A 26130-nucleotide genomic window follows, 5' to 3' on the forward strand; every position below is an offset into this window, starting at 1 on the left:
TTAGCGCCTGAGAAGGCAGCTCCTGCGAATTCCTAAAAATTGTAATGATTAATGTATATGCTAATTGTATTCATTGTATTAAATTGTATATCTATGTACTGTAAAGCGCTTTAGAGTGGCTTATGTTAGCTAGATAGGGCGCAATATCAGTATATGTATTGATCTGATTTGGTGGTAACACATGTATAAACACAATGACGGGGTATTGAAGTAATGCGAGTTCACATAAGTAGGGTTTCACTGTAGTTTCATATTGATGTGCTGTGTCATGTACCAACACCACAATTTCTGCTTGAATTTCGACCTTGACCTCAAATATTGAAATATAGGTTTCCAGAACATATCTTTGCAATTGTTTCATGTAAATATGAGCTTCACTATTTGGTATACACATGTAGGTTCATCATTAGAAGGTGCCATATCACGTGCCGCAAAGGAAATGCTGCATTTTCTAACCTTTGACCTTAATCTTAGGTAGAGAAAAACAAGTTTCTGCAATATGTCTGGAGCCATTTTTCATGCATGGGCCTCAGACTTAATTAATTGGTATGTAGGTATATAATGAGAAATTGCTGTGTTGTGTACCAATGCAAGGTTATCGTGACCTCTTTTGACCTTTTGAGCCTTGATCTGAGATGCAGAAATATAGTTTTCCGGACCATATCTTGTCCATTGTTTCATGTACAATGTATGTAATTATATGAACTATATAAACTTCATTTATTTTACAACAATTATGAAACAAGTTATTTCAACTTATATTAATAACTCTTACTATACTTTGTATGTTTGTTACATCTGCCAAATATTACTTTACATGACAAAATGTGGTCACTGCAATTTCAAGTTAAATCTATTTCTAAGCTTCAAGTGGATCATGATTAATAATCATCCTTTTAAGAAAATGGTATCGAAGTGTAAAATGGGATTCCTGCCCCAACCCTTGGGGCCAGAGCGGGGCCCCAAAGGGAAAATTAATCAATATTTCAAAAATCTACTTCAGACTTGGAGATACTAAGTCAATTTCTCTGCATTGATGGAAAGATCATCAAGGGCTTAACTTAAATTATTTTTAGGACCCTCGGGCTATCCGTTCTCATTGGGGAGGGGATAAAGTTTACAATAGTTTAGATAGGGAAATAACACTTATGTGTATGTTTTGTCAATTTTGGGTAGGAAATTATTCTTTCCTGGTAATAATCATCCTTGAAGGAAGATAGTATCAAATTGTGAAATTGTGATTTCTGATTATGGTATATGTATTAGAGAGGATTTATTTCACATCAGTGCAGGGCCCCAAAGGAAAAATTAACCAACATTTCAAAAATCTTCTTCTCCAGACTTAGAGGAACTACAGTCAATTTCTGTGCATGGATGGAAAGATCATCAGGGGCTTTATTTAAATTGTAAATTTCAGTACCCCTGGCCATCTGTTCTCCCTCAGGGAGGGGGTAAATTTGGCTATATTTTATATAGGAAAATAACACTTTTGTTAATTTTCAGATATTATGATTCTCAATAGCAAAATAATTTATTTGAATAGCTTGTAGCTCACCTGGCCTGAAGGGCCATGTGAGATCATACTCTACTGCGGCGTTCGTCGTCTGTCAATTTTTTCTTTTGAACGAATTCTCCCAAAGAGCTGGAGGACATAGGGTCATGATATTTGGCCAGTAGGTACCTGGGATTGAGTGCTATAAAGTTTCCTCATTAAAATGACCTTGACCTACTTTCAAGGTCAAAATTTTGAACTACAATATCCTTAGAAACATTTGGACTAGAGTCATGATACATGGGTATGTTATGTAGACCAGCAGTGCAAATCTTTATCTTAATTACAGAAATGAGGTCAAAGGTCAACTTTAAGTGCTAGTCAGACAGACGTCAAAGGTCAACATGGGTTAAAATCTGTAAGTCTTCTTCTCAAATTCCATAAGACCCAGGGTCATGATATTGGGCCAGTAGGTACCTGGGATGGAGCGCTATGAAGTTTCCTCTTTAAAATGACATTGACCAAGTTTCAGGGTCACAGGGGTCAAATATAGTAAAAACTTTCAAACAACAATATCCTAAGAACCATTTGGACTAGAGTCATAATACTTGGGTATGTTATGTAGACCAGCTTTGTTAATCTTTTTCTTTATTAGTGATGAGGTGAAAGGTCAACTTTAAGAGCTAGTCGGGGGCAAAATGTCAATATGGGTTAAAAACAATTTTCTTCTCAAGTTCCATAAGATCCAGGGTCATGATATTTGGCCAGTAAGTACCTGGGATGGAGTGCAATGAACTTTCCTATTAAAATGACCTTGACCAAGTTTCAAGGTCACAGGGGTCAAATATGTTAAAAACTTCAAACAGAAAAATCTTAAGTTCTAGAGTCTTGATACTATGCTACTTGGGTATGTTGAGTAGACCAGCTGTGTGAACCATTTTCTTTATTACAGTAATGAGGTCAAAGGTCAACTTTGAGTGCTAGTCGAAGACAAAGGTCAACATTGGTTAAATCTTAAAATCATAATTTCAAATAACAATATCTTAAGAACTGTTTTAAGAGATGTTAAAATGTCTTGTGTTGTAGTTACCAATTTGATCTTATATGTCAGTTTCATGTAACAAAAGAATCAGGTGAGCGATACAGGCCCTCTTGTTTTCATGTTCTTATCCTTTGGTGACACGACAAATATTATATTTCACTTTGTTTACATGTTGATTTCCACATCACATCTCAACAAACAAACAAGCTACCAGTACCTATAATATTACTCAGGGGACCGCTAAGGCCATTCGGCCTCTTGTTTTAATCTTTCAAGGGAGATAACTCGAATGCATTCTGGGTATATATGCTTACCACAAGAAAACAACAAAAACATGCCACATTAATCATCTGTTGTTTATTGTCTTACATATTCATTAGACCTGCAATACATCTGTAAATCATTAATAAAAAATCTATTTACATATTAAATTGTTATATTTACACTAATAACAGGGAGATACTATAAACGAGAGAGTGATTTCTAGTTACTATGATTATCACACGATGCATAGTTTCAAAAGTATATATATATATAAATATTCTCTATAGTGTCCCAAAATTATGTCAGCAGTAATGTAAATGCCTGCAGAATGAGCGAGTATTTGTAGATTTTGTGAATTCATATAAATAGTGGCAAAATGCAAGAAAGATTTCCAATGCCGTCTTAATTTTTTTTTCAAATCTTAAGGTTGATCTAAAGAGTGTTTTTTGATGCCGTCTGATACATTTTTTTTTATCTACAAACGGATCTTAAAGGTTTTTAAAGTGATAGTAACATAGTAAAATATATATAATCTTGAGGACAAGAAAATCTTTTTAAATTTATATATATAAAAACTCCCTTTGAATTTAAACCTGTGATTGTATCAACAGATTTTTACTGGTACATTATCTCACAAAGTCTTCTTCACAATTTTATCAGTCTTTCAAAACATGGCGATCCTGTCCTCCCTGTTAACATGATAAACTGTCCTAAAACCATTGAACCAGACTAGTTGATTTAGCTAAGCAAGGGTAATAGGTACGAGTTGTAATATCATTTGGTCGGTGATATATTATGTTGACAACCAATAACACGATTCTTGTTCCTTTGTTTTTCTGAGAGAAGAATACTTCACACTTTTCATGTCAATCAACATAAACAATGATTAAAGAAAACCAACAAATTCACAAAATTTCTGGGATTGAAGATTATGTACATGTGCTGGATATCTAAAAATCTGGGTGAAAATTATCACTTTACGATATTCAAAACAATTTGTGCCTAACCTGCACCAACTTGTAAAAAAACCCACAAAAAAAAACATTCCCTTGACCGATATTTTGGAAAAGTTCCTTCATCGCATGGACACAAGATTAATAAAAAAAATAATTACAAAAACAAAGATGATGGTCACATAGCAGAAGGTTTACAGTAATTGTACTTAAGTGATATTTAAATGATATGCACTTGTACTTTATAAACATGAAATACACAGTGTTTTACATCTTGTAATATTGACTTCCATTGAAAACTTCAAAATATTCAAAGTCTAGATTATATATGCTCCATTCTAAAATAATAATAATAAAACTGTTCCTAAAATATCTTTTCATTTGGTAAACAAAATTAGTTATATGGAATTTGGACATTAGTTGTGTGAAAAGAAATTTAACTAATTATAAAGTATTCTCTTGATTAATGCTACATATTAAGTTTACCTGACTCACAATCAACAAATATTTGTTGTACAGTATGTATAATGATCATTTATGAAAATGATTCCCGAAGAAAATGTCAAAATGGATGTTTACGAAAGTGTGTCTTTTCCCCCCCGTTTAATTGGTTGTACATGTGTTTAACAGATGAGATAAAAATGCATTTAACAACCATTGAAACCAAACCCCTCCACCTTTGAGGAGGATAAGAACATTTCACATGAAAGAGACTTTCTGCAAATGAATTTCCAAATATTTCTGGCACATGTATATATATTTTCAACTGGGACTTAAAATTAAAGGGAAGTCCTCAAGTATTTGTGATTACATATACCATATTTCTAATAACCAACTAAAGCAAACAAATTTGTTTTGGGATTTATTGAAGTTCCTACTTCAACTTAACTTATTTTTGAAAGGACAAAAGAAATAATTCCTACTGTAACATGAATTGATATTTGGGTGCATGCATGATCAAACATTACAAATATCTCTTGTCAATTGAAATTGATCACTCATTTTGTACCATGTCAAAATGCTGTCGTTTCAAGTAGGAAACCGAGATGTTATCGGAAATACTTGTTTTTCTTTACAAGCTAAAAAAACAAGTGGAAACAAACATACAATTCTTTTTCATAATTTTGGCATGTGCAATAAATTGATGTATGAATGTTAATTTGATTCCAACAATACACTAATACTATGGCTGCTTAGCTAGTTTCAGTGCTGACGGTATATCGATGTATGTCCAGATGGTATACCATTGTCTCACCACGTCTAAATTTGGTACCGATGTTCAATCAGCTTAGACCACCACTTCTGCCTCGGTTCTGATTTTCTCTAAAAAATCTAATACTTTTTACACGACTTAATTCTGAACAACAGCAGCAGCAAAAAAGAATGAATTTTCTAGAATTTACAGAAAACTGATGAATAATGATAGCAACCCATTATTTCAGTACAAAAATAAAGTTCTTTTTGTTTGATGGATGGATGAATATTATATGAAAAATATTTACAAATAAATTTACAAAATCATGGATAAAAATGTATCTATGAGGAATATTTAACAAAATGGAGTTAGAAATGTATATTTCGATGGTGATAAACAATTATTTGAATTACTAGAAAAGGTCCAATACTTCAGTAGATATATAGGTAACAAATTCTATAGATGAGACAAGAAATAGAAAATAAAGTTGAATTCTATTAAAGATGACATGGGTTTATATGTAAAGTTGATTTCTCATTCTCAAAGACTGAAAAAGTAAATTCATCAAGATAAAGATTGAAAATGATATTCTGAAAACATGGTCTTTGGACAAAAACATTTTAAAACTTTAAACTTCAATTTAAGGGTGAAATGAAATCAAGTTTGCTAGCCTATTTTCTGTTTAAAAATTATGCAGACAATCGGGATTTGTCTTTATTTGTGAAATCTATAAATTCATAGAGAAAATGTGACTATACCCGTTAGAAGTACATGTACGTGTACAGTCATGGATACCAGGTAAATAAAAATTTTGTAACAGACAGATGAAATAAACTTTATAAGAACTGCATATGGGAATCAAAATATCTAGTTTTGCGAAGTTTTCTAGCATTTTATACTAGCAATTCAGGTCATATTAAGGAAAAATTGATTGACCTTTCCCAAAAAATAATACTTAATTTCACAATCACATTTGACCTTTACTTTAAAAAAAATAGTGATAGTGATTTCTTTCATGTTAAATACACAACCAGTTTATTCTTGAATAAAATATCTTCCCAGTAACTTTTTTTTATAAAACATTCAACTTAGTCTTTGGCAAACCTGAACAAAAATTTGGTGTCCATTTTCTTACACAACAATACAACAACCTTAAGCTAACTGCAAGGTCAATTAAAAAAAATCCCTTGTTTTTTCCAAATTGACAACTCAGACAAAGCCTAGAAATAGCAAGTTATAAGTTTTTAAAATGTCTATAAAAGTCAATTTTCGACAGAGTTGTGTAGAAAAACCCCACTGTTCTTTCAAAAAAAATCTTTCATATTTACTGATGTTGACTAGGAAAGGAAATATCAAAATCTGCATTTGTGTCTAGTTCTAAGTGGAAATGATAGGATGTGTTGTTGTGAATTTTGGATTGTACAAATCTCTTTGAATATGAATCTTGATTAAACAGCATAAAATATTGTATTTTGGAAAGAAAGGAATCCTATTATCTCTAATGGGTTTTTTTTCCTGATTATAAACATTGAAAATCGAATCTCTGGAACAGCTTTTCCACAAAATAACATTTTTTTTTAAAGTCTACAGCTTTCAATTCCAATGAAAATAAACACTTCTCAGTTATATACGAATCAATTTCTTTCCACAATACAATCTTCTTAAAACCCTTTCACCGCTGTAGACCATAATGGACTCATCCATATCAATGCATGGTAGAGTCTACTAAAGTTACATAGGGGTGATGAAAGGGTTAACACTTCCTGAACATAATTGAGAACATCTAATCATTCTCTCTCGCCTCCGATGATGAAGATGATGCCGACGACGAAGTCCATGATCCCAGCCAGAAGGGCGAGGACAAAGCTCCAGGAAAGTTTGACGGAGGAGTTGGGCATGGTCCTTGCCTTTTGGACATCCTTCAATGATCCAAACACGATGCATGTTGTCACGATAAAGATTCCTGAAATGAGAAGTTAAAAAACTATGTCTATTTAAGTTTTAAATATTGCCAAATATCGTTACTTTGAATGGGAGAAGGATAGGGGAATCTCAACCCGAGGGGAAGATTCTTATGTTGCCAAACACGAGGCTTTGCCGAGTGTTTGGCAACTAAAGAATTTTTCCCCCGAGGGTTGAGATTCCCCTATCTTACCCACAAGGGGGTGAATGATTCTTTTTCTCTTACCCTGTTCTCCCAATGTGTATCATATACACAATGTAATGATAACGCTACATGCTAAATTCAGGGTTGACGTGACGTTGATGGATTGTTGACGTGACGTCATTGTATTGTTGAAGTGACGTCATACCATTGTTATGAATAGGGGAATTTCCCCGTCTCAACCCTAGGGTGAGACAAGGAAATCTCACACCGGTAAAAGTGTGGATACACCTGTCCAGGGTAAGAGAAAAATCTATCCAAAACTTCTGACAAGCTTTTACCATGAAAAGACAAACTTTCTTTAATATATTGGCAGACCTTAGTGAAAACTCCAGGATGAAAAGTTACTGTTTTCTTTTTAAAAAATAAAAATCTTGGGGAAGGTCAAAGAGCATCAAATTCAAAGTTTATAAGAAAAAAGGTGTCAATTTCCAAGATAACACAGAAAAACCCTGAATTCTTTGGTTTCAGAGGGAGCATATACTACATAACCCTCACCCTTGTCAAGGACAATTTACAAATGATTATCCGATTTTGGGAACAACATTTGCATAATTATAATATTGCATCTAAACAAATTCTAGATAAAAAGCAGTCTGAGGTATAGCTTTGTGATTATGTCAGATATAATGTTGTATCTGCATAACTGATAACTTACCTGCCAGGAAGCACAGAGCAATTGAGAAGTATATACTGCAATGTCAACAGGTCACCTCAAACTTTTAGTTTTAGGATAAATAAGTACCTGTATAATCGTTAACTTACCTTCCAGGAAGCACAGAGCAATCGAGAATTATACTGCATGGTCAATGTAAGCTGGCCTTCTAGTTCTAGGATAAACATGTACCTGTATAACCGTTAACTTACCTGCTAGGAACAAGAGAAAGATGGGAGACATATTGCAGCACTGGGTAACCTCTGATGTACCTATATAACGTTAACTTACCTGCCAGGAACTGTCAACAAGAGAAAGATGGAGATATATTGCAGCACTGGGTAACCTCTTGTGTACCTGTATAACCTTTAACTTACCTGCCAGGAACTGTCAGCAAGAGAAAGATGGAGATTTATCGCAGTGTTGGGTAACGTTATTTAACTAACCTGCGAGGAACAAGAGAAAGACGGATAAATATCGCAGTGTCGGGTAACCTCTCAAGTCTGGAACAAACATGTACATGGCTGCCAGCACACAAACCACCAGCATCCCTATGAAGCTCATCGCCTGCATGGTCTGTATGGTCCGAAACCAGTCTGTGTAGGAGGAGACAGGTATACATTCATCAAATATAACATGACCAGTCTTGTGTTTAGCTCCAAATACTTCTAAGCAGAGAGTTTCCTTGACCCTTTCTGGGTCCAAAAGAAAGACCTGTTGCCCAACATTAAAATTCCAATTTCTACAGAATATTTTTGGGTCTAAAAGATCGATAGAACTGTTGAATAGCGTTCCCCAACATTAGATTATAAATTTCTACAGAATCAAAATTCTCAATATCCAATATACCAGCAATTTTTGCAGATATATTTTCATGCGAGCTCTGAAGATTGATCTTTTTCCAAATTTTGATGATTACTGAAAGAAACATAGTTATATACATGTATATAGCGAGTCCTCAAAACATGGATGAATCCCAAAGGAAAAGCATGAGTCAATTGCAATTAGGACTCAAATATCAGAGTCGCAAACATCACCATTAAATATATATTATCTGTAAATTAATAAATTAAAATTTTCAAATTACTTTGCCTCTTGATTCCATCTTTAAAACTTGTAAAGTCTGAAGGATATATATATATTCTAACAGATTCATATGATAACATAAAAATAGGCCTGAAACGATACACTGCAAATAGGAATGACCGCTTATTGTTTTACTGTAAATAGGAATTAGCCCTAATGTTTAATCAAATGTCAAGAAAATAAAATTGTAGAATACATAAAAAGACCAATGAAGGTGTAATTGTTGTGTGGTCCCTTTATACTGCTCATATGTGTAATAAAATATAACTGCATAAACAGGTACTGTGCCATTTTCAGTTGTATTTCAAACCCGATTTGTGAGGTTGCACTGGCAACGACAAATCACATAAAAAAATGAATGAATACATGTGACGTCACCTTCGTTGTAATAATTAAGTGTCCCTTCCTTCTGTTTTGGGGACTTATTAAAGATATAGGCATCCCCTTTCCTAGATATCTTCTTAACAAAATATAGTATTGTATTTTATTCACTATATATCCAATGAAACACCACAATCTCACAGGACTGTTTTCCAGGGGGATTTTTTCTTCTTCAAAGGGACAAAGTATCAAACTATAATTAGTGAAGAAAGGGTTTTTTAACCAGATCACAAAATTCTTTATGATATTATAGTTTGATACCAACCCTTTATAGCTACCTCAGAGTCCCAGATTTTTGTGCCTTCCCAAAAGGTTTTTATTGACATTTAGTGATATGCACTAGTACTGTTAGTCTGAACTCCTGCTCTATATCGGCATATATATAAAAGTAAAAATATTTTCCAAAATAAATATAATTGCCAACCTACCTAACTTACCTACCCTATTTTTACTGAGTATGATAGCAGAAACGCAAGGTTTTGTTTTGGCCTCATTAGATTGACATGTCACATATTGTATATCTAGCACCTTCGGAATGTCTCAGATTGCAGATGATACAAGTTCTATAAGTCAGAACATGTACAGGATCCTATGATCTCAGAGTCATACTTTGATTCAAGATAGAGGAACTGTGTGGCAGAGAAAGTAATAAAACTGGCTTCATAAGCCGATTGATAATTTCCAAAGTACAGGTTTTGATGTCTGGAAACAACCTCCGCATTTAAGTCATTTTGGTCTCTGTGGAGTATAACATATAGATAGATAGATAGATATAGCTAATTATAACCTGAACCTTGAAGCAGAGTTGATATTGAAAATTGAACACCTGGATTAAATTTAATTTACCATAGAGTACCGACATCATTCAATGTACTGTGTAATAGTCACCGTTGATACCTTATACATAGAACCGGACTAGGAAATGCCTAGGTACATGTATTTTGGTTGTAAACAATTTCTAAACAGTTTACTACTTGTAAACAAACAAACAAAAAACTTCAAGAAAATGTATTTACTGTACAAGGCAGGTACACATTGTTCATGATTATGGTTATTCAAACTGGTGTTCAAACTTACGAGAAACCTGAACATCTTCCCAGACGAAACCTTGGCATTTGAAGTCGGGTTCATCTCCTCCCAAATTCAGATCTGCACATTTCTCCCACAGACCAGCAAACTCCACCGTTCCATATTCGGCTGTTTCCGTCAGAGCCCAATGGGCGCTTCCAAGTCCAATAACATGGAAAAGACAGGCTACCAGTAAGATTATAAATCCTACACGGAAAATCCATGGGATATCGTCCAAAGAATCAACACCTTTCACACTCATGATGACTTCTCTCGTTTGAATTTGCAGACGCAAAACTTCGTGTTTACTTCCTACTTTCACCTCACAAGCTGGTAATTTGCGGTTTTTCGGTACAGGTAAGTCAATGTTTAAATATTATTTGCCTCCTTTCGTAAAAAAAGATATGATGTAGGCAAAATAAAGTCGAAAATGTAGCAGTATTCCACTTAAATTATCGAAAGTAGGTCATCTTCACAACTGCCAGGTGCGCCATTACCGTACATGGGCAGGTAAAAATGCTATTCCCGTCGGGTCTCGCAAACGCTTGTTTACGTTACATGTACAGGTAAAAATCTTAGTCCTCTATAAGCTTTTTTGTCATGTTTCAGCAATTTCGTACAGGTACAAGATGAGTAATACACGGATCGGAATTTGTGACGTCACAATAAAGGACAATTGTGATATGTGAAGCTGTTTTACTATACAGACGGCAGTCGTATGAACATATTATGTATCAATGCGTTACGCCTATATCGTTTTCAAATTTTAAAAGTATTTTTAGCGTTTGGAATGCGTGTATTCATTCAATTAAAATAAATTATATGAACGGCTGGCTGATTTGTTGAGTTTCACGGGTATAGAAGCCAGATTATTTTTCTTCTAATTTACACTATTTTATAATTACTCTTGTGGTGGGACTCCTGAATGATCTGTAGACGGAAGTCCATTTTACAAAATTCAAGTGTTGCTAAATAATATTTGTATGAAATAATAAATTTTCACTTTTGCTTGTATTCTTTTAGAAAATGGAAATAACGCATCATATCACGCGTCTTTCGGCTGATATGGCGCGGCAAGGACGTCACAATATTGCAAAGATTTACATACAAATAAGTAAGGTAAAATATACATACCGAAAAAAACCCATTCCCAATATGTAATGCTTTTGCAAAATTCGATTTAGGATTATGCAATAAATGTTTATATTTATGCAAAAATGTTAGATTTTGCCGCACCATCGAATGGAAGCAGATACTTATATATAAACAGGGCGATTCCACAAGGATCCCCAACATGCATGCCCCCTCATTGTATCAGTGTGTTTCTTATGTAGGTCAATATAATGTTCCAAATGAAATTAAACTTTCACAGTAACATGAAGCCAACAAAATACGAGAAAACGTTTTCGCAACATTGTATAGTTCTTTGTTAATATAACCTTTATTTCATTCCGCATGACACAACATAACATACAAAGTACAGAAGAATGGGATCCGGAAACAAGTTGAAATAACTTATATAAATCCGTTTCCGACGTTCTTTGTTAAATAAAATACTTACATGGACGGTCGCACTGATGAACGATTTATAGCCATATCTATTGTTCTATCAATTAAAACACCTGCAGGACTTTTTTTAAAGTGTTTTTTTTTGTACTTGTGAAATGATGTCTTCCTGTAACTTACGGGATAAATGAATTAGTCTGTTTTTTGTAGTTAATTAATTTGATCATTACAATTTGGTTTGTGTTAGTTTGCCAGTGTTTCTCCTCCTGTATACATATTTACCTTTGGAGCACTTTCATTTCATAAGAATAGCCAAATAACAATCTATAATCATGATATAAATATTTGAAAAAAAGAAGGTTTTCAATCGCACAATTTAACAGGATCGAGTAATACAAATTCCATGTTAAGAGTTAAAAGTATCGAACACACTTCACTAAAATACATATATTTCGGACGAAAGTTATATAGAAAACAATATATTATTTTTTAAATTTGATAAACAAATTAGTTTTTACCGAGGTTTCCTCACAATGGTTCCATATCTGTATGAAATGATACAGTTGTCAAACGTCTATCACGTGACCGAGATAGCTATAGTTATCTATACATTACGGAGCGTAGAGATAACATTGTGTCTATTTTTGTTTGATATCAACACTTGTGTCGGGTACACGTACTTTGATAACTTAACCACCATTGTGTATGGACTTGTAACGACTACAATGTCACGCGAGTTTAAATGTTAAACAATGGCTAATTTAAACTTGTTCGTCCGATTAGTGTGGCTGCTCACAGTTAATTATGGAGTATGTTCCTCCGAGGCATGGACTTCGGAAAACAACCTGGAAGAATTAGAAGGTAGGTAGGCCTCTTTTATGTAAAACTCAGCTCTCAAGTGCGTCCATCCGTCCGTCCGTCCGTTCGTTCGTTAATCGCTCTTATACATTTAAACTTGTAGAGTGACCTATACGTATAGTTATAACATATGAGGAGTTTTCAACTTCCGTTCGTCCATTCCCCGATTTCATTCATTCATTAATTCCATTATGCATGCATGCATCCTTCCTTCAACTCAACCATACCCAATCAACTGTATCAGTATAGTATATATTTAATCAGTAGTTGTATAACAAAGTCAATCGATCATTTTAATGATAAGTATCAATTTCAAATATTTCAGATGATATTCCTCGTTTTCCATACGCACGTGAGACAAAGACAACTCATCGAATGACCCTCTACTCGGAAAACGACGGCAGAAAGACGAGTAATATCGACGACATCGTCGCTGGTATCATAAAGGAGGCAGAGTTGGTACGGTGGTTTTTTTCGTGTGTGTTTGGTTAAAGGAGTATATTTTAATTACTTCGATAGGTCTTAATAAGCAGTTGAATACAGCTGGCAGTGGCGTAGCATACATGTATGCACTAAAATTTCCAAGATTTTTTTTTTATCATGTATATTTTCAAAAAGTTCCTTATGATTAATATGGACCGTCCGTATCAATCGTAAAAAGTAAATAAAATAAAATGAAAATCTTCTTGAAATTTTTTAGTCCGACGGAACATATTATACCGTGTTGTCCTCAGATAATCGTTTGAGGGCCTATTTTAGCAAGTAAAACTTTTACTTTGTAATTAATCAGACTAAAAGGTGTTCCAAGAACACGGGAGATTGCTTCTAGGGCCCAGTAGAATCTTTTCTAGCTATGTAAGCATACACTCACAAAAGTTATTTGCTACGTCACTGGCTGGAAGATGGTGATCTTAATACTTGAAATGAATTATCTCCCTTCGTCCTTTGCGGAAAGGGTCACGTAGTCTAAGTACGTGGTTTATTTCTACATTTGGGACACTTCACGAACGTACCTCACTACTGCAAGCTACATTTGTACACCGAAAACTGCTCATACGTTTACATTTAATATCAATCACCTCGATATCCAGGGTTACGCTCACTTTCGCTCTCTATGAAATATATCAAAGCAAAATTGAAGGCTCGGTGTGCACCACCTTGTTGATGAGACAAGGAAACAGGTTTTTTTTACTCGAGACCAATCAAACAGCCATCTTCGTGCCTTCAATTTTGCTATGACATAGTCCAGGGGTGTAGAGAGCGAAAGTGAGCATAACCCCTGGATATCGAGGATGTTGCTACGTAAACTGTTTCCAAAATGACTTGAACATCTAGATGGAGACAGTTCATTTCTGACCTTTAATTGTAACGATGTTGAGTTTTTTTCACAATAAAGTTGCTTGATTCAATATTTTAATCTGTTTTTGTTTTCAGTGAAAAATAGAATAATGACTTGCTGTTTTTAAATTAATTTAAAAAAATGCTGACTGTTTGTTTCGAAGTCAATATTTGGTCTGTTACGTTGATTTCTTGTTAATAACAAAATCGACATGCTATGACAACATAACCCTGTCTGACACCTCACACTATTCTATAATTCCCTCACAGAGTAACCCGGTGGTTCTGAGGTCGTGGCGAGTGAACCCGCCCCCAACTGACCACAAGACAGTGTCAGTGGACAGTACGGTGGTCAATCTGTTGGTGGAAGTCCACAGTAAAGGGGTCAGTCCCCGATTCCAAGTTTACGACCCTACAGGTATGTCAGAGCCTCGGTGACGCAAAGGGACTGTTTTGTTTGCTTAATTTCACATTTCATCCTTTTTTTGTTAATCTGCGAAAGTAAATGAGTGCGGTATTTACATTAACATATTCAAGAATAAAACAAAGGATTGCTTATCTTTTGATTTTTAAGGAGAAATAAACAAGAAAAAAGTATACATCTGTATTTCTTTTTTTTAAACAGGTTTGATTTAGATAGCCCTGCTTTGAAAAAAGAACACATATAATTATTTATGTTGTTTATAGTGTTAATTTCTTTGCAGAATTAGTTTCAATTGTATCTTACGACGTAGATAATGAAATTAACAATAACAGCCATTTATATTCAGCTAAATCCTGCTGAAGATAGTAGTTCTAGAGAGCGCTTTACAATGTAAAGGACATCCGGTTTGGATCTCTGAAAAAAATCACCATCCGATCACTAACACCGCCTCTATTTCAAAAACGAACAACGCTAGTCCAGTAAACAGTCCCATCTAGGCGTATTGAAGTTCTCATCTGCTCTTTCGTTGCAGGTGAAGTTGTGAGCCCAACGGACGACCGAAATATAACAATGGAAGTGAACAGTAACCGTCTGAAAATCATGAAGATTAAACACCCAATAACAGGTAAAACCTTTACACTTATATATTCACTACCGCAAATCACCTCATTCTCAAGTCTGTGTATTTCCAACATTCTGTTTTTAATTACTTGTTTTCGCAATTGAATTCAATGAAGGAGGAGGGCCGGAGGGGGGCATACCAAAGTCGAGGGAAACAGTGCATGTAACGCGATATTTGAATTAGCGAATCAATGAATTTAAGTCAAACTGTAACGGATCTTACTTATGTCATGTTGTGAATTGTGTAATGCAGGAAAGTATGTAGGTAACGTAGATCTAGTCGACAAGTCTCATTTATCCAGATCAACCTCACATAACAGGCTCTGGAGTAGCGGTTCTAGTATATACAATGTACATGAAATTAGTACGCTTCTACTGAGGGAAGTAAAGTTAATGAAAGTGGAATTAAGTAGTCACGTTTGTCATATTTGTTGGGAAATTGGTATGTTACTACCAAGGAACTGAAAGTTAACGAAAATTGAATTTGCCGCGTACGTCATTGCATTCGTCACAGGACGTGTCAGTCAGGTGTCATCACTGTCATAATGCAGGTAACGAAGATAAGAAGCTATGTATTGCTATTTTGCTAAGATCGGTCATGTATCTTAGGAGTATTTTTGTTTAAATATATTTTGTGGACCTTGGTCGATGAAGGTATTAAAGAAATGCGAAACCGAAATTCAACAAATGTCATTATAATTGCGTTTTTAAGACAATGAACTCTAAAGTCCATACAGTAGTGATGAATGTGTGCATCTTTTTTACCACACTATGATTTTTACATCTGTAAACAAGGTCATTGGGGTGTCAGTAAAACTAATTAAATCTGTCTGGGAGTAGTCTGTCTGGGAGTAGTCGTTCTCACCTGACACCAATTGATGACGTCATCTGCTTTCTCTTAAAGGTGATTGGTTGATCAGGTTTCCATCGAAACGGCATGAATACAACGTAACAATTCGAGGAAGTTCAATGATTCAGTTCAGGTGTAGATTCATCAATGGCTGGGGGATTCCTCTATCAGGTCGACCAATCGTTGGTAAGTCGTTATACAGAGAAGTACCAACGTATTTTGCACTTCAAACACCATGTGAACTATTTTCTTTTTATTACGTCATGCATAAATACTCAATATTTACAATGCTATCGACGCATCCTTAGTGCAAAAAGAACCGTTACATATGAATGTATAGAAATCGGAAACTAATCGGGTAGTTCCGTCCTACTGTTAGAGAAATTTGAGACCGATCGATCATAGCGTGACGTCAAAATCAAAAATCCCGAATGGGGTTCGACTGATATTCGTCATCTTACGGAACAGACCTGCACTGTGTCATGGACCAAAATAAACCGCGAAGACGGATCAAATTCATTTTTCTTTGCTGTTTGGGACGTAAATATTAGGATGGATTCAAATGCGTTTTTAAACATTTATGTTGGTATGAAACACAGTTCCGTTTAAACATATTCTCCAAGATGTGCTACCGCGCACCATGGAGTATGTTTAAACAGAAATGTGTTATATACCATCATAAATATTAAAAAGATGCATTTCAGTCAATAATTGTATCGCCAGTATTAAGACATACGTCATGACGCACGTTAATTATGACTTCGTATTAATAACTAGAGCCATGAAAGTGATCTGCCGACCAAAGACGTTGAATACGAGACGATGGCCAGAGGAATCAATTGTGTTGCATACATTGGCGCGAATTCTTTGTAATGTCACGAAAGAATATTTAAATCGACTTCATTCCGTATGAAATTTCCGCAGGTCGTCCAGAATATTTCTTTTAGTCTCGACAGAGCGTCGCTAAAATAAAAATGTCTGGTCTTGTATGATGCTCATATGAAACGGTAAGTTTTTGAGATCATAATTATTTCATGAAAGAAGTCTGTGTAAGAATATGCAATAACAAAACGATATTTTGTAGCTTCCAACGTCACACTTCGTATAGAACTCTTAGGCGGTGAAGACGTGAACATTTTAACGGAAGTGACGTTGATGACGCTAGTAGGAACCACAATTCTAACAAGACCATTAGGAAAGGCAAGGGGACGTCGCCACAGGACATACGCGGCCCATATAAGGATACCAGGGGAGGTAATTCGTTTATATATGATTATACTTTTAATCATTTATCTGTCGTTAAATTTTTGGTGGTCTTTATTTAGCTCAACTGAACTAAAGGACCAATTGAGCTATTACAATCCGCTTTCGTTCGTGGTCTGTCGTCCGTAAACTTTTCCTTAAACCACCTTTTCTCAATAATCAATGAGCATATTTCAACCAAATTTTGTTGAAAGTGTTCATAGGTGATCATAGGTGATGGGGAACCAGATTTGCGAAGGATTGCGAAAGATTTGCGATGCCTTTTTATTTACCCAAAAGGAGGTAAAAAAATAAAATTGTTGGCATCTAGAACATTTAGTATATATATATTCACAGTTTCCAAAGGAAAACAAAATCTTTCATAACCGGCGCCATATTTGGCCAGCAATTTGCTTACAAGGAGTCAAAGTCATAGGGGTCAATTTGTTAATAAACCTGATGTCCACTGCATTCAATGAAATGGAGTGAAAATTATATATATAATAAAAATCCAAAACCACAAGCGTTTTACATCTTGTAAATTTACAAAGCATCACAAAGGAATTTTATAATGAAGGTTTTCGTTGCAGGACTTCCGGGTTGGCATCCGGGGACTTGACATGAGGTCAAACGTCATTGAAAGGACACTGATGAACCCTATAGTTCCAGACGGCATCAAACTATCCCTGAAGGCACTGACGCCAGGTATGATAACACCTTTATAGTTACAAAAAATGGTCCTCCTCATTCAGCGGTGGGTTCATGATTTCGAAAGAAACGGAGAGGGTCCAAAATTGCAGAAACCCTCTATAAGAAAAAAATACCCACAAACGATCATTTTTTGTGGAAAAGAAGAAAAAAAAAATGAAGCCTTTATTCTAATGATAATTATAATGAGTAACTGATTAAGCAAACAATATCAAGCAGATGATTAAATTATAGAGGCAAAATAAAACGAATCTACGTTTAAATTCATTTTAAAAAACTGGACCTTATAAGACGCCATAGTTTAATTGGAGATTAGCACCGGATATTGCGAATATTGTTTGTATCAACTGTTGTTTTCCATACCTGCTACAGGTACAGTCCAGACGGGCGGATCCTACGTACTTCAGTACAGGATCGTAAACGACGGAACAGGGGCAGGTAACTTCACGGTCACGGCACTCTCTGATACACCTGTAAGTATTTTAAACATTGTTTTACACCTATTGTTCATTAATAAATGAAAAATAAAAATCCCTACCTTATTTCACGGGTAAAAATGTAACAATATTTAACATAAAGGTAATAAGAGTATAAATTTATAGAATGTAATAGAAAATATATAGATAGTAGTAAAATCATATTTAATAGAATTAATATATATGAAATGATATATAAAATGTAAAAAAAAATATGTGTGACATGTAATAGAAATATATATATCAAACGTAAATAAATTTTATGTAAAATATTATATGATATATCACGGACTTAGATAACATTCTAATTCCGTGGATACATCTATCGTGAAATGTAAATAATTGCAAAATGTTCCGGTAACAGTTCACTCCCCTTACAGTACCTGACGTTTACCGTGACTCCGGACTGTGTGTATTTAAAAGCTGGCGACCACGCCCAGGGCAACGTCACCGTCCACGTGTCTGAGTACGCTGTCCCGGGTACCAAAAGGTAAACCACCATGGCGACATGATAGCTATCCCCCTCCCCTCTTTTTTTTGAAAAAAAACCGACAAATTAAGAATGTAAAATTATTTTTGTACGGACTTTTCACTTTACCTATTTATATTTACATTCTGTATGCTTAGACCCATTGACAAAAATTACATTCATAAATGCATAACACAGGTGTTCATAGAATCTCAGCACGTGGGACTGATAGTAACCTGATCACACTGCGTAGTAATACACTACAAAAACTACTTACTCGGAACGACCGACCTAGATGCTTAATTCTTACATCTTAAAATATTATTGAACTGTGCTTTGTGAAATATCCACGTATTCACGTGTCCTGTGCTACAAATAAACATTGAATATGGAACTACATTTTGTTGTGTTATTGTTGTTGACGGTTGCTAAGATCTCTCACGATAGTGTCACATTTCCCCGCGAAAAAACACTGTTCTCGCCACTGCGTTGCACCCGTGTATAAGCAGGAACAAACCCTGTTTATTTGTTTTATTCGTTGTTATATCGATCCACTGAAAGGATTCGTCAATGTAAATATAAGGAATGATATTTATTTTTTCAACATTTATGAGGTCATAACAACAATGGGTTTTTGGACATATTTTACATGAATCGCTAACGCGATTCATTCAATATGTCCATAAACCCATTGTTGTTATGACCTCATAAATGTTGAAAAAATAAAAATCATTCCTTAAATATTAACAGTGTAGCCATGCATAACCTTATTTTATTGATTTGCCGTTTATCATTATAATATCAGATGTCTTATCTATTTGTGACATGTTTATTTTAGATTCTTTAATAGAGTGATCATAACTTTCAGAAGTTTAGATGATGTATTTATTTTGAAGTGACGTCATCGTTCGTGCAACAAATACATCCGGGAACTTCCAATTCTCCAGCCGTGAGGTGTCTATTGTGAGTCCGCCCAATGATGAAGATACGCATGCGCCAGCCTTTTCCACCACAAATATTATTGATAACTGCGATTCTGCCCAGGTAGAAGTGCTTTGCCACCTTAAAGGATGTTAGCCATGGTTTTTTTCTTCATATTTCAAGGTCAAATGATGCAAAAATACTTGCGGTCACCAAGAACCCGTCAGATGACGGGGACGCCATGTTACTACCTGTATTTGGATTGCGGTACCAAGTCACGTGATGCATGGCGTCATAGGGTTATATCATGCGATTGGCTACTCATTACCCATTCTGACACGCCTACAATCAGCACGATCTCTTTCAATTTACATGCTTTCAGCATATTTTCAGCATAATGAGTAAAGACACCAGTATTGTTTTAGTTACCAGAAGGAAACTACGCATTCGAACCCTTATCAACTAGATTATATAACCACAATTACATTTTTTCACTGAAAATATTTTATTCAGTGACGAGTTATTTTCAGCGAATTTTTTAATTTTCAAATAAATCGTTTTGCAGTCGAGTACGTGGGAGGTTATATTTCAAGTCCAGGACGACGAGTCGGGGATCCATAAGGTTGATGTTGATGACCACACGGTTTCTACTATCACCATGGAAACATTCGATGATGGCCAAGCCAATATGCCAGTCAAGGGACATCTAAGGTACCGTTGGTTGGTCAACTGGAATTGTTGAATATTTGCCAAATATTTTTCTACAATGCCTCACATTGAAAATATACTATGTGAAATGTCTCTTAGGGAACCTCTTTTCTTGGTGTTTAAAAGTAGCGCAGAATAATGCCATTTACTTCTGCTTTGATCCTTAAGCTTGCGTTTTATGCACGCTTTGGCGTTTTGCAGCATTCAGTGTTCCCGGAAGGAGGTGACGGTCATTGTTGACGATGTTGAAGGGAACGAGGGACGATTTCTGGTCACACATGGGCGTCACCAGGTGAAACATCATTTCCTTACTATTATTCAATATTTTTTAAAAAGCTGTTTTCCTTGTACAATGACGCCATAATAGTGTAGATAGCACAGCTACTCTTGATCCAAGCTTTCGGGCGTGACCCTTCATAAGGGTTGAATAGTCATCACCCTTAAAAATACGAGATAACGATGAGAACTGATGAAGGGCTATACCCGAAAGCTTGGATCAAGGTTTGATTTGGTTTTATAGGGTTTAACGCCCTATTAACACCTAAGGTCATTTTAAGGACGTGCTTACATTTGTGTAGACATGCGTACATGTGCGTGTGTTTGCTGGAGGGTATGTTGATGTAACTGCCTGGCTGTGATAGCACGGATCTGATGCCGACTTTACAGCGCTGTCTCACTGAAATACCATGCCGAAGGCACCCATAATAGCATTCTGGCCGGTCATATTAAACTGACAACGGGTGAACCAGTTGTTGCCATTACCCATTTTTGCTGAATGTTAAACAGGCAATAACAACAGCCGTATTAAGGACTTTCGTATGCCCCGGCCTGGGGACAGAACCCATTGCCCTCATAACCTGGGCGAACGTTCAACATTAAAGCCAAACGTGACGTATTGCCAAGCAAAGCACTCGAAAACAAAAGATAGTTAGAAATAAAGAGAAATATGAAGGTACCACATATTGCAATGGGTGTAGATTTCTTTCGGTCGCGTTTGTGTCCAAAAGTAGAGTGATCAAACGCAAAATCCTCAACTTGGCAAGGGGTTCCACCATCCGTCGCCTATTATAATCTATGCAGTGGGTAACAACAGGTTCTTTTCTGAATCCCCGACCTGCAGGTATGAAAGTTAATATTTGTTTCATTATATTCACTTAAGCAACATCGTGAGAGAAGTTTAGACGGCATATACTGTTATTTCACTTCTGATTTCTTTTTTTCTGCAGGGTACTACGTCATCGTATGTTTCTATAAAGGGAGAGATGTCCTCGGAAGCACACATAACGGCCATTTGTACAGGAATTTTAGCTGGGTGTCTGTTTCTGACGATTTTAGTGACAGTAACTATACAGATTAAGATGAGGCTGACACACAGAAGGAATGTTGTATATGCAAAGACAGAAAACAAAGTCCCTTGTACTTCACGGCGAATGGACATGCAAGTATTTTGACCAATCGAAGTTTCTGGACGTGATTTGAATTTGAATATGTAAATGTGTCAATGTGATATCAAAAATCCATTTATAAATAATACTCACGCTTGTACATTAGAAACACGCATTATGTTGACCGAGGACAACCCTTTCAATACTACTCATAGATTTTCTGTAGATATACTCTTCAACAGCGCCCTGCAACGTTGGCTGATCAAACTGCCAAATGCGAAGGTCAACATGACAGATCTTTTGTTATGACATTGATGATGATATACGCCTTGGTAATTTGCAATCGGACGTTGCTGTTTGAAGCTACGACAGGAACATGTCGTGTGGTGATTTAATACTCATATGTAAAATTATACAATGAAACCTGTCTCTTCCGACAAGGGGGACTGGATGCTTTAATCAGGTGTGTCGATAACCTGCCTTGCTATTAAATGCAGGAAAACCAGTCTCTGATCAAATCACGCCAGATATGACAGCAGGTCTTTACAATCAGGTGTCGGTTAAGTCAGATTTCGTAAAAGTCATGTGTCGTTATAAGTGAGGCTTTGGAATGGGCAGGTTTCACTAAACTACACCGTTAAAGTAAATATACAATGCGTTGTCTTTCATGTTGATGTTATTCAACTTATTTGTGTATTAAATTTTTTCTTAAAGGGACATCGTGCGAAGTAAGATTTTGTATATATGATTATATATGACGTCACACATTACCCTACTGTTACCGTGCACCTGAAGATCTAATACAGTGAAAACCTTTGTTCAAAATGTGACGTCTTCGTTTGTCAATAAAATGGAAAATTACAAACGTATCGAAATCAATCGGATTTTTTTAACAGAGGTAAGGAAGCATGATTATAACGTGTTCAAAATAGAACAAATTTTATGAATTTAAAACTTTGCATGATTGTTCCGAAAAGTAAGCTTACAATACATTAGATCTTTGTTTATATAGTCTTAATTTTATTTATGTCTCATGTTTACTGAATTAAAATACATTAGAACAAGTAAAATGTTGCTTTGCTGATCTTTTTTTTTTGATTTAAGCAAAAAGTGTGTATCAATTGATGTTGTGGTCCTTTAATAGGCATGGGTATTTTGGATTTTTTTTTTATTAAGACAGATGTTTGGATGATTTTTATATGATCTTTATATTTCACTAAGTTGTTGCCGGATTAAGTAATTTGATACCACAATATCATTACGGCTTAATATATTACTTTGCTATCGGTAAGAAATCACATTTCGACGAGTATATCAACTATCTATGCACGATTTCCCCATGCAATTATATAAAACACACAACAGAAGTTGAAGAATAAGTTATAAATATTTACACCTTAATAAGAACTAAAATAGACTACGTTTCTTACACTTCAATGAATACAATACTATAATGAATGTAGAGGGTTATTCACGTAGATATCAACTCAAGCGTGCTTTTAATATCTACCGTTTCCTAACCCACCACACCCATAATATTTTGCTGTTTTTGGCGCGAAAAATCAACATTACCAATGCCATCCGGTACATTAAACCAAACTACACGTAAGTACATAACCAGATTTACTGTTTGGTGTGTATTGTATGTTGTTATGTTTTGCAACAGAAAAAAAAATTGTGGAGTTCACTTCTGTGTCTTCCGTGAAGGAAGCATTGAAGAAACCAGCATTGTAATTATTCTTTGTTCTCTCTTCCCAACTCCTTCCTTTCGGCGATGTCCCCCAGGCGCCAGTCATCACATGAACATGGCTGTTACTTGGGCGTTAAACCACAAACAAACAAACACACAGAAAATGCTTAATTAAAAATCTCACTGACTGAAATCCAAAAACGCAGCAGAAAAACACACGGTAAAAAGATTCGACAGTTTCGCCTTTTAGTACGTATCGTATGGAGTATTTATACAGGACATCCACCATGGCAAGCTGTTAAGAAAAACATAATGAAATAAAACAAGGACACAAAATCTGAATTGAATATGGCCGTTTATTACAATAAACGACGGTTATTATGACATTCACATTTTGTCATATAAATAGACCCAAAAAGTTTATGGTGTAGGTAAATCATTTTGTCTAATAAGCATTCCCGGCGGGGCTATGATCTTATATACGCACTAGAGGTGCATTCCTTAACTATCGATGTCCTTGTATACCGACAACCACGCAGTATCTATGACATTGACTAACAGGATCCCTGCCTAACTGAGAACAGAAATAGTGCGATTTGTTATCAAATATGTACATAGTATTATCACAGAAAAACCTGTCTCGGATTCACGGAAGTTTTTCAAATAGTTATTTCACAGAAAAAAATCGAGCGCGAAAGTTTGTTGTTTCTGTCGAAGCGAGCTGACTATTGGAATAGAAAAAGGGAAGCTTACCCGTTCCAGATCGATATGTCTCAGTCTTAGAAGTTGTTGCACAATGCGACGAACTAACGAGGAAGGATGACCCACTTGGTGACAAAAAGAATCCTCCATAAAACACCCAATACTTTCAATTCTACGATATTGACATATTGATATCCAAATGTACATGGCATTATTTAAATTCACATGTAGATATTTGATGTTTGAATGAGCAATCGAAATCCTTTTACTGATGTTTTACATGAAGTAATATTTATTTAAATAATACCGGTGTATATAGCAGTGAATGTGTTTTGAATACATGGAAATATGCACTTGAGAATTGTATTTATTCATATTACCAATTTGAGATATCAAAGACATTCTTTGACATATAAGAAGGACAAAAAAGCTACAAGGTGCCATGTAGATACATAAAAAATGATCAATAACTGCATAAATGATTATTCATAATTACTTCTGATAACCGTAGTCGACCTCCTTGCATAACAGCAGGTTGAGTGACGGGGTATCCTAACAAAATGACAGATATGTGTCACATGCGAATGTTGTTTTGAAAATGAATTATGATAGCGTACAGTGTATATAATTACTGTTATTTTGATACTAAATATGTCATATTGGTATACATTAGATAAGCATAGTGATACTTTTAATTAGAAAAACATGCAAAGTTTTCACTAAATTTAAAATATAACCAACATTGTCAACTTGCCTATATATAGTTACAATGGTAGTCTATATCTTAAACTTCTTTAAAACTTTCCACATATATATTCTGTCTACAGAATCAATTTTATGTAATATCAAAACCGGTAAAGTACTTTTTTAGCATGCCAAACATGATCAAAGGCCAATTTCACATAATCATGGAGTTTTGATTATCAATGTTTATCATGGTAAATACCGTTAAATTTTCTGTTTTCATATTATACCAATATACTTTGTTATATTACACATGTTTTGAAATTATGTGCAGCAGTAATAACTCATGAATATGTATCCTGCCAAAGTAATCTTTCCTCTGGAGAACTACTTAAGGTTGAGATTGTGTTATTGACAAAGATATGGAGTTGTATAAAAACAATAAAATAATCTTAATAGTAAAACCATCATATACTTAAGTATACCCCCCGCAACGAAGATGGGGGCTATACTGGAATCAGCTGGTTTGTCCGTCCGTCCGTCCATAGAAAACGTTTGTCCGGAAGACTCCTTCTAAAGTAATGGACCAATTTCAACGAAAGTTGCCAGATATGATAGCTACCACATGAAATTGTACATCCGGGTATTACTTTTTCATTCTGACCCTTATTTTACAAAGTTATGGCACATTGTTGAAAAATCATTGTCCATAGAAAACGTTTGTCCGGAAGACTCCTTCTAAAGTAATGGACCAATTTCAACGAAAGTTGCCAGATATGATAGCTACCACATGAAATTGTACATCCGGGTATTACTTTTTCATCCTGACCCTTATTTTACAAAGTTATGGCACATTGTTGAAAAATCATTGTCCGGACATGTCCTCCAAAACTAAGGGGTAAATGTCAACGAAAGTTTTCAGATATGATAACTTCTATCTGTGTGATGTGCATCCAGGTATTTTTGTTTTCAATCTGATCCTTTTTACGGAGAAATTGCCCTTTGTTGAAAAACTCTTTAACTCCTCCAAAACTATGGCGCCAATTTCAACGGAAGTTTACAGATATGGTAACTGCCCCCTGACATTGTGTATCCAAGTAGTACGTTTTCATTCCGACCCTTTAAAAGGAGTTATGGCCCATTGTTAAAAAAGCTTGTGTCTGCCTCATAAACTACTGGACTGATTTCAATGGCAGTTAACAAATATGGTAATTACCCACTGATGTCGTGCATCAGAGTAGTATGTTT

General features: G+C 35.2%; 2 protein-coding genes across 2 annotated transcripts; one reads left to right on the forward strand and one right to left on the reverse strand.

Annotated features, from left to right (window-relative positions):
* Positions 1 to 2871: 2871 nt before the first annotated feature.
* LOC110442622 lies at positions 2872 to 10839 on the reverse strand. Its single transcript, XM_021486309.1, has 3 exons — positions 10310 to 10839; positions 8212 to 8361; positions 2872 to 6909 (listed from the first exon to the last, which is right to left on the reverse strand). Exons 1-3 carry the CDS (start codon positions 10560 to 10562, stop codon positions 6734 to 6736), a joined length of 579 nt encoding a protein of 192 aa, XP_021341984.1. The 5' UTR covers positions 10563 to 10839; the 3' UTR covers positions 2872 to 6733.
* A 1628-nt stretch (positions 10840 to 12467) lies between these two features.
* On the forward strand, positions 12468 to 22862 carry LOC110442641. Its single transcript, XM_021486332.1, has 13 exons — positions 12468 to 12667; positions 12990 to 13123; positions 14273 to 14420; positions 14959 to 15051; positions 15952 to 16083; positions 16982 to 17151; positions 17730 to 17844; positions 18220 to 18320; positions 18704 to 18813; positions 19689 to 19836; positions 20279 to 20424; positions 20623 to 20713; positions 21648 to 22862. Exons 1-13 carry the CDS (start codon positions 12559 to 12561, stop codon positions 21870 to 21872), a joined length of 1722 nt encoding a protein of 573 aa, XP_021342007.1. The 5' UTR covers positions 12468 to 12558; the 3' UTR covers positions 21873 to 22862.
* Positions 22863 to 26130: the final 3268 nt, after the last annotated feature.

The sequence above is a fragment of the Mizuhopecten yessoensis genome, unplaced genomic scaffold (assembly GCF_002113885.1).
Source record: "Mizuhopecten yessoensis strain PY_sf001 unplaced genomic scaffold, ASM211388v2 scaffold716285, whole genome shotgun sequence".
In the NCBI taxonomy this organism is placed as follows: Eukaryota; Metazoa; Mollusca; class Bivalvia; order Pectinida; family Pectinidae; genus Mizuhopecten; species Mizuhopecten yessoensis.